At 36.3% G+C, this 10,682-nt stretch overlaps 1 protein-coding gene across 1 annotated transcript; it reads right to left on the bottom strand.

Annotated features, from left to right (window-relative positions):
- Positions 1-3,013: 3,013 nt before the first annotated feature.
- On the bottom strand, positions 3,014-4,085 carry LOC110098625. Its single transcript, XM_020825505.1, has 2 exons — positions 3,438-4,085; positions 3,014-3,160 (listed from the first exon to the last, which is right to left on the bottom strand). Exons 1-2 carry the CDS (start codon positions 4,083-4,085, stop codon positions 3,014-3,016), a joined length of 795 nt encoding a protein of 264 aa, XP_020681164.1.
- Between the last annotated feature and the right edge of the window lie 6,597 nt (positions 4,086-10,682).

Raw genomic sequence — 10,682 nt, 5'->3', positions numbered from 1 at the left:
ATACAATTTTCAATTATTACAAATATAATTTTTAATCTTACTAAAATGTTGTTATTGAAAACTATGAAGTAAAGTTACTAACTCTCAATTGTTGTTTAGTACAAAGTATTAAATTGTTGTGATAAATCTTTTGAATTATAATATTATACTAGATGAAAATAAACATGTTATAAGATCACATTACAAGAAATTTTCTTTGCCATTTAGCCTTGTTCAACGAATGTTGAATGAAATTGATAACATTGATGTTATCACCTTCAATTATTACTCCTTTACTTTCAAGCATCCACGGTTGAATGAGTCTTCTAAGTGTCATAACAGCATCCAGCTCAAGATTAGCTATATCCCAATGTGTTCTTCTTTCACCAAAAGCAATCAATAATCTCCCTTTATAGTCTCTAAAGCAACCTCCAATTCCAGCACTATAAGAAGTAAGTAGAGAAGCATCCACGTTAATCTTAATCCAATCAAGCGATGGAGGGTGCCAAATGGTTTGAAACTCCTTAGGGAGATTAGCACCCCAGCTATCAATGAAAGGATTAGAGATTTTTACAGCCGAAAATAGCACATCAGCTGCTAGAATAGAGATGGGAATAGCTGTTTTCCCATGTTTTACAGCATTCATGTTCTTCCAATTATAATACACAACATTGCAATAGAGGCCAGCTGTATTTGGAGCAAATGTAGATAGAATTCTCAGCTCAACTAAGCATTCATCAATAGAATAAAAAACAGGAATATAAATTCCCCAGCTCTGGATTTGTCTTATGATCTTCTGCAGTTCTATGCAACGAACCGAGATGTGTTCCAGACTTTCACTTTCTAGACAGCCTCTAGCACACAAGTCTTCATTTGTAAGTTTTCTGTACTTCAAAAACTCATTAGTAGGTATGGCTGCTTTACTCATTCTCCACCAGACAAGCTCTACAGAAGCTGATAATTTCAGTTTCCTCAACCAATTATAAAAGCCCATGTCTCCTTCACAATTGCTGTAGTTGTTGTAGTTTTCAAAAGCACGGGCTGTGATAGTTTTACCAGAAAGAAAACAGATCTCTTCCAAGTAATCTTCATTAGCATTCCTGTCAATCGGGATTTGTAACACCACTTTGATGACTTCTTCAGTAAAGAAACATTGCAGCTTCTCCCGATCCCATAAACCATTCTCTGTAATGAAATGACTTAGCTTAATACCTTCCATATCTACACAATCTGCTGTAATTGGCCATTCATTTAAGCATTTGTCTAATAACCAAATGTCTCTAAGAACATCAATTTTCCTCCCATTCACCACTCTCCACCTCAAAAGAGGCTTTAAGTACTCAGCTCCTTCATTCAATATCTTCCATGCAATTGATTTAGCAATACCACAATTCCCTTGCCTCCAACTATCACCATATTTTGCAGTCATAACCTGATGTAATAAGGAATTCGGATTTTGAAGTAATCTCCAAGTCAATATAGCTTTGAGAGGACCAGCTCTACTAACCGCCGAGTGAAAGTTCAAACCACCTTGAGCTTTTGGTTTACACATGGTTTTTCAAGCAATGAAATGCATACCCTTCTTCCCATCTCTTTTATGCCAAATAAAGTTTCTATAACATCTATCAATCTCATAGAGTATCTTCTTTGGAACCAATGAATGAGTAGAAATAAAGTTTGGTAGAGTTAAAAGGGAAGACTTAGCAAGAGTCATCTTCCCCACCAAAGACAAGCATTTGCTACCCCAAGAATTCAGTTTAAGTAAAACTGAATCCAACAGAAATTTAAAGTCAGCTTTCATAAGTCTTCTCAACATCAGTTTTACCCCAAGATACTGAAATTCTTCAACTGTTTTAAACTTCAGAATATTCTTAACATGTATCCTGTCCACTCTATTCATCCCCTTACTAAACAATATTTGGGATTTGGCAATATTAATTCTTAATCCAGTCCAAGAACAAAAATCCAACACTATTTTATTCATCTTGACGGCAAGATGCTTAGAAGCTTTAGAGAATAATAGAACATCGTCAGCAAATAGCAAGTGGCTGATCTTTTTTACTCTATGGGAAGCCTGAATTCCCAAATCCTGACCCCTTTGTGCAATTGCCAAAGAAAAAAGCTCAGAACAAATGATGTAAAAGAATGGAGATAGTGGGCAGCCTTGCCTAAAGCCATTCTTAGCAATAATCCACTTGGAAGTTTTACCATTCACAATGAAAGAAAATCTAGCATTTCTAATACATTCCATAATAAGCATAGTCATCTTTCTAGGAAAACCAAACATGTTTAAAGCTTGAGATAAGGTATCCCAACACATACTGTCATAAGCTTGCTCCATATCAAGCATAACTGCCATAAATCCCTTTTTCCTTTTAGAAATTCTCATCTTATGGAACACCTCATGAGCAAGAAGATAATGATCAGACATTGATCTACCATGAAGGAAAACAGCTTCTTCTTCAGTGATACAATTGGCAATATAATTTTTCATTCTATTTACAATCATGGAAGCCACTAATTTGTAAGTTGTTTGAAACAAACTTATTGGCCTAAAGTTGGATGGATTAATAGGATTTTTAACTTTAGGAATAAGAACAAGAAGAGTATCCTTCCACTCATTATGCATGATACCGGTTTTAAAAAAACCATCAATAGCATTCCAAGTTTCTTCCTTCACAATCTTCCAATAAAACTTGAAAAAAGAATTAGTAATGCCATCTAGACCAGGGGATTTGTTGTTACCTTGCATGAAGACAACCTTGATCAATTCTTCTTTAGTGAAATCCTCATTTAGAAGCTTAGCATCTTCATTGGAAATTCTTAGATTTTCTGGACAAGAAGGCCACCCCGTCAGCTTGCATCCTCTAGCTGTCCACTTATTCTGAAAAAAACTGTAAAAAACAGTTTCAATTTGCTCAACATCTTCAACAATAGTCCCTTGCTCATCTTTGATTTGCCAAATCATGTTCACATTCCTCTTAGCCGAAACATATTGATGAAAATAGCTAGAATTTATGTCTCCATCTTGCTGTCATCTGATCTTTGCTCTGTGATTCCACCAAGTAGATGGCCTTTTCAAAGTCACATTGAGATCATGGACTTTACATCTCAAAGCTTTCAACTTCTCAGCCATTATGCTTCCTTCACTGGTCTCTTCAATCTGAAGTTGCAAGATATCCTGCTTCAATTCTTCTTTAAGAGAATTAAGTTCTTTGCATTTGTTTTTATTCCAATAGTAGAGAGCTTTTAATGATCTTCTCAACTTCCTTTGAAGGATTTCAGCACTAGTACCAAAATCCAATTTTTTCCAAGCTTTTAAGATGATGTTCAAAGTGGCAGGATATGATTTCCAAGTATCTTCAAACCTTAAAAAAAACATATTTCTGCTTTTGGGGCTCTACCAATCTGATGGAAATTGGAGCATGATCCGAAGCAACTCTGGGCAAGTGACGCACCTTAGCCATTGGGATGTTTTGAAGGGTTGCAGAATTTAATAAACATCTATCAAGTCTCTCCCATATTCTAGATGTTCCTTCTTTATTATTACACAATGTATAACTTGGACCCACAAATCCAATATCATGGAAATCATTATTCACTAAAAACATCTTCATATCTTTATAACCACTAGAAAGATGAAACCTCTTTCCACCCTTCTTATCCTCCTTGGAGAGGATGCAATTGAAATCACCCACTATGATACCTGGATCATCACCAATCATACAACTTTCAAGCTGTTGCCAAAGGGATTTACGAGTATGAGCATCCTTACCTCCATAGACCGTTGCAATTTTCCATTTACCCAGAGCATTGACGCTAAGATTTCCCATAATCATTTGGGAAGAATGATCCATGACTTCAAAAGAAGCAATCTCCTTTTTCCACATCACTAAGATTCCACCCGAAATGCCAATCGATGGATGATGAAAATAATCCCAATCATTACCAATAATCTGATTTATGTCATTCCTATCAAGAGAAGACATTTTTGTTTCAGTTAAACCAACAAAAAAACCTTTATTGTCTTTCACAATCTGTCTAAGATATAGGGAGGCCTCCTTCTTCCTAGCCCCCCTACAATTCCAAAAAATGATGGAAGCCATTAAGACATAATAGGGGAATAGTCCCCTATTATTTTACTATTTTTTTATCTCCTCTCCTCTTCCTTAGATCTGCTTCTATAGGTCCCAATGATCTCAATTCTTTGGAAAGTTTAACTTTACCAGAATTTGAAAATGACACCAATTGATCTTCATGATCATGTAAAGAAACAGGAACATCTACTTTAGAGTGAATATCAATTTCATCCTAATTCAAAGGTTTGGAATTCTTCAGCAGCCTTGCATTATCCTTCTCAGTCAATTCTCCTTCTTCCAGATCACAGTCCAATGCTTGAAATTTATACAAACCAATTGGTATTTCCTGTATCCGAATATCTTTAGAAGCCAGTCATTTCAGGATTTATAGTCTTGCCTTGTCTTTCTTCTGAATCTATTGGTTTTTCCAACTGTTCAACAATCTGTGTTTGTTTACCATATTCAACAGGTTTATAAATCTGTTTACTTTGAATACTTGCTCCATTATCCCTTTTAGTATTTCTGAATCTTCTATTTTTGAAATTAGCATGGATCCAAGGTCCGTATTCTTCACCTTGATGTTTTAAGCCATCATCCTTTACAGCATCATTTTGTTTCAGAATTTCCACAGGTTCCTGAACAATTTTCTCCTTAACTTGAACAGAAATAATTTCTGGACATACTGCTTTATTTTGTCCAACTCTACCGCATTGATAACAGAGAGAATTCAGCTTTTCATATTCAACTTGCTGAAAGGTTCTACCATGAATTCCTTCAATCCAAACCCCCTTTGGGAGTTTTCTTTCCAAATCAATTCGAACACAGCAACGAGCATATTCTCTTTTACCCCACTTAAAAGAATTCCCATCAAGCATCATTGGAATTCCGATCATAGAAGCGATCATGGGAATATTTTCATCATCCCAACAACTTAAAGGTAATCAAGGGAATCAAATCCAGACCGGAGAAGTAATACCCTTTGTGGGCTCCAAAAATTCGGCCCCGGCCTCCCCGCCGCGCGATTTCTTTTTTTATTTGAGCAAGGGAGTTATGTGTAAATGATAGAATAACGTGTATAATAGATTTACATTTTTTTTTTTTCTATTCAGCGGTGGGATACATGCAAGCCAACACATAGGTAGATGAATTTGGCCCCTTGCTGTAGCAGAAGACACATCAAAGGAATAATTTGCCAAAGCAAGTTAATAGCAAGGCACGTGGATTAAAATATGTAGAAACAAAACGTCAACTTGTAGGTTATATGAGTTGATTTATATTGATATATATACAGGATATATACAGATTATTTTAGATTATATATATATTTTTTTGACGGTTAGTAGCAATTGAATATAATAATTAATATTTACAAAATGTATTTAATATATGACTTTATACATATAATATCAACCTTTGCTAAATTTTTTTTTTGTTATTATGCATTTCATTTTACATGTTTTCGTCGTCTCGAAAGTCGTCTAATTTTATATTTTCAATTTATGTATTGTCGTCTCGCAACTCAAGCCAAATTTAAAATTTTCGCAAAAATAATAGATCATCGCCTTCATTACTTTCATTGACCGTGCTACATATGTAGAGGTCAACAAATGCCCCCCAACAAATGTGGTGCACGTCTAGAGTGGATCATGTTTGTTGCAAAATGGTTGGCCCTATGAATGTCCAGGTATATTCTATGAAGATTAGATTGAGGGCTCTTCTGAAAGATTTCCAAAGCATCTTGCACTTTGAGTGTGCTTCAGTTTGACTATATGGATATTATATTGAATGAAGCTCATTTCTTCAACTCCACCTTAATACATCAGTTAATTGAGAAAACTTTTCTGAATATGAATTGCTCCAACTTACCAAGTTAGATAGGCTTTGGATTTGATAGCTTTTGTCATCGAGCTAGCAAAATAGGGGCTTTCTTACTGCGGCCATATTTATGACTTATTGAGTAAGGAAAGCTGTCAGCGACTCGGCCATTTTAGGCTTGTTGAGTCCGGCCTTATACACCTATTTGAGCTCTAGACTTAAGTTATAGAAACTTGGGCTTCTCCAACATAACATATTGAAGTTATCAGACTTAAAAGTTTCTTCATTTAACATTTTAAATTTTGGTGAGTTTAGGAGAGATGAAATCTCCATTTTTTTTTATGCATCATCCATGATTCGTTGAAATCACCGATCTTTGTTACATATTTATATAATGGGCTTAAATTTTTTTATAAATTTTAAATATTTATTTGGGAATTTCGATGCAACGCACGATGTCGACCCAAATAAATATTTAAAAATGCCCCCTGTATCATGAGAGGATTTTTGGTGCAATTTCTTGAATAGATGTTTATGTGTAGTATTTCTTCAAGAATCTACGATTGATTGGAGGTATTGGTCGTTGACCATATAGATCAATTAGTTGATAGGCTCCTCATTGATATACCTTTTCAATAGCATACGGGCCTTCCCAATTAGGCTCAAATTTACCACCAATTTTATGATGCGGGATAATTGGTCTTCTCAGCACTAAGACTAATTCCCCTTCTTGGAACGCTCGATGACGTACTAATCGATCAAAAGATCTAGACATCCTTGCTCGATAAATTTCAAGATTTTGTTGGGCTTGGAGTCTAACCTCATCCAGTGCATCAAGCTCTTCCATCCGTAAGCGAGTGTTCTGATCTTGTGTGAGATCATATTGAATAGCAACTCGAAGTGATGGTAATTCAATTTCAAGTGGTAGCACTGCTTCAGCTCCAAAGACTAATGCATAAGGAGTGGATTTTATTGGAGTCTTATAAGTAGTACGATATGCCCATAAAGCTTCGGCCATTTTTGTGTGCCACTCTCTTTTGTTTTTAGTGAGTATCTTTTTTAGTAACTTCACCAATGTTTTATTGAAGGCTTCCGCCAATCCATTTTCCCTTGGGTTATATATAGATGAGTAGCGCCAATCAATCTTATGCCGCTTAATAAATCTATATATTTTAGTGCTTTTAAAAGCTGGACCGTTGTCTGAAATCATTTGACGTGGCACACCATATCGATAGACAATATTATGAGTAAAGAAATTAACCACATGTCCAGCAGTAACTTCTTTGAAAGGAGCTGCTTCCGCCCACTTCGAAAAATAATCAGTTGCAGCTAAGATAAAGCGATGTCCTGCTGATGATGGTGGATCAATTGGACCAATTATATCTGTACCCCAACATTCAAATGGCCAAGAGGCAATTGTAGGGTGCAACGGGTTTGGTGGTTGATGTATAATGTCACCATGAATTTGACATTCATGACACTTTTTAGCATATTCAATACAATCTCTCACCATCGAAGGCCAATAATAACCTATTCTTTTAATTTTTATAGCCATTTTAGGTCCTGATTGATGTGCTCCACAAAGTCCTTCATGAACTTCAGTTACTACCTTAATAGCTTCTTCAATTCCCAAGCATCGTAGCCACATTTGATCAAAGGATCTACGATAAAGAGTATCATTAACAAATGCATACCGCAAAGCTCTTTTTCTAATATGTGAAGCTATCGATTTCTCTATTGGAAGTGTGCATTCTTTGAAATAATCAATGAAAGGTTATCTCCAATCATCGTGCTCTTCAACCATGCATGCATCATTTTGAAAGTTTAATACCTCTTGAGAGTTGCATTCGTCTTGAGTAGTTAGTAATTTATTTGGTTGGTTTTCACTGATGATTTGTTGTGGAGTGTGAGGAACAATCGAAGTTGTATCCTGCTGACATGAATTTGATGACCCCTCTACAAGAGGGGAGTGCAAAATTGCTGGCTGTAGCACTCGACGAGTATGAACTCCAATTTACACAGGCTCATCAATCATATTTGCCATTTCTTTTTCCAACTTATCGAGAGAATCTGCCTTGCTATTTTGTGCTCGGGAGACTCGAGTAAATGTGATATATGGAATTTGCTTCATGAGTTCAATAACTCGTTTGTGATAATAGGCTAACTCAAGCCTATTAATTTTGTAAAGGCCTAATACTTGATTTATGATAAGCTGAGAATCACCAAATATATGAAGGTTTTGGATTCCTATTGAATTAGCAATCTCAAGACCCGCAACTAAGGCCTCATATTCAGCTTCATTATTTGTTCTAGGCTCAGTCAAACTAAATGAATATCTGAGTATCCCACCATTAGGTGTTATAAAGATGAGACCAACACCAGCACGAGCCTTTGGAATGTTTGGAGGTTGAGAAGGTTTAATTGATGAAGCTCCATCAAAATACATTTCCCAAACTTGTAGTTTTTCTTTATCTTGAATAGGTAGAATTTGTTCATCTGGTAGATCATCATTGAGCGGTGAATCTACAGGGATGGGATGTGTAGCAAGAAAATCTTCCAGAATTTGACCTTTTACTGCTTTTTGTGGGACATATGTGATATCAAACTGCAAATGTTTTACTGCCCATCTAGCTAAACGACCTGTCAACGCTGGTCTTGTCATCAAGAACTTCAGCGGATCGATCTTTGAAATTAAAGTGACTTTATGAGATAACTTGTAATGGCGAAGCTTTTGTACGACAAATATCAATGCTAAACAATGCTTCTCAATTAGAGAATAATGCATTTCTGCCCCAATTAGTCTACGACTGATATAATAAAGAGAATTCTCCTTACCTTCTTCATTGTGTTGAGCTAATAATGCTCCAAGGGACTTTTCTAGCGCCGCTGTATATAATATAAGAGGCTTCCCTGGAATTGGTGCTACAAGAATAGGTGGGCTTAATAGATATCTTTTAATATTGTCAAATGCATTCTGACATTCTGCATCCCATTTGAAACGGACATCTTTCTTCATTAACTTGGAAAATAGTTGACACCTACCAGACAAATTTGATATGAACCGTCGAATGAAAGCTAATTGCCCTTGTAGAGAGCGAAGCTGTCGAAGATTTCTAGGTGGTGGCATCTCCATGATTGCCTTGATTTTGTTGGGGTCAATTTCGATTCCTAGGTGTCGAACGACATACCCCAGGAATTTGCCGGAGGAGACCCCGAAGGCACATTTGAGAGGGTTCATCTTTAGATCATATTTTCTGATCCTTTCAAACACGATCCTCAGGTCATTTAAATAATCCTTGCGATCTAGGCTCTTAACAACCAGGTCATCAACATAACACTCGACCTTCTGGTGTATTAACTCATCAAAGATATGAGTCATTGCCCGCTGGTAAGTAGCACCAGCATTCTTCAAGCCGAAGGGCATGACCGTGTAGCAGAAAATGCCAATGGGCATTCTGAATGATGTGTGCCTTTCATCTTCGGGCGCCATTTTTATTTGATTGTAACCCGACGATCCATCCATGAAGGAGAATATATCATAGTTGGATGTGTTGTCAACTAGAAGTTCTGATACAGGGAGCAGAAAATCATCTTTCAGACACGCCTTGTTGAGGTCCCTGAAATCAATGCAGATACGAATCTGGCCATTTTTCTTCTTGAGTGGGACAATATTAGTGATCCAATCAGCATACTTTTCTTCTCGAATAAAGCCTGCATCTATAAGCTTCTTCGTCTCTGCAACCACTTGTTCTTTAGTCTCCAATCTCATTCTCCTTGGAGCTTGCTTGATGGGTGTCGCGTCATGCTTGATAGCTAATCTGTGAACTAATACATCAGGGGATAAGCCGGGCATCTCAGCATAAGTCCAGGCAAAGCAATCTCTGAATTCACAGAGAAGTTCTTTTATTTCTTTAACTTGGTTTTCTGATAGTAGGGAGATGATGAAGGTTGGACGAGGTCCTCCTCAGTTCCCAAGTTAATTTCCTTTAACTCATCTATAGTGGCTTCTTGTCCACCATCTTCAAGTTCTTCAGGTACTGGTTTGGCTTCCATGTTTTGATCACCAGAGATATTTACTTCATAAAAACCTTTCTTCACTTTTTCTTCATCTATTGTACATTATCCTGTGATTGTATAACAAGTCCTTCTCCGTGGATATTTAGATATAATAAATCCAAGGCCCTTGGTTGTAAGACAATCACTTTTTCGTGATGCCTGTAAATTCTTTTGATACCATATTCTTTGAAATAAACGGCTTCTTCGTTTAATTATCCCTCCATGAATTCCTTGTTTTCGTAACATTTGTCGAATCCTTGTAGGATAATATTTTGGGATTTTGATAGGCACTATTTCTTCGTATTCAAAATATTGAACGAGCCAATCAACATTTTCATCATGATACTCTCCAGATTTATATAATATGCTTCCTGGTCCATTATCACCAGATAAAGGAGCAACATAAAATGTTTTAAGTTCTTCAATTTTATGAATCTCACGATGAGTGATTTCTCTAAAACTTTGTAAGGGAAGAGTTGTAACTTTAAATATATCTTTTGAGATTGACAAATTAGTCATTTTTCTCAAAAAGATAGACTGTATTCTGCCTGTATACGTAGATTCACAGTCATATTCCGAATCAGAGTATTCTGCTTGTCTTTCATCATTAGCCAAAGGCTTACACAATTTCTTGAGTTTGACAAGAAAGTCATCATCTTCATCTGTATCACTTCCCAAATGAGGAACTGTTCTTTTAGGTTGAGATGATGTATTATTATTTTTAGGAAGAGTTGGCATAGCCTTCTTTCTTCC

Source organism: Dendrobium catenatum, unplaced genomic scaffold (genome assembly GCF_001605985.2).
Source record: "Dendrobium catenatum unplaced genomic scaffold, ASM160598v2 fragScaff_scaffold_1410, whole genome shotgun sequence".
NCBI classification, from domain to species: domain Eukaryota; kingdom Viridiplantae; phylum Streptophyta; class Magnoliopsida; order Asparagales; family Orchidaceae; genus Dendrobium; species Dendrobium catenatum.
The sequence above is the reverse complement of the archived record's forward strand: the minus strand, read 5'-3'. Positions and strand labels throughout refer to the sequence as shown.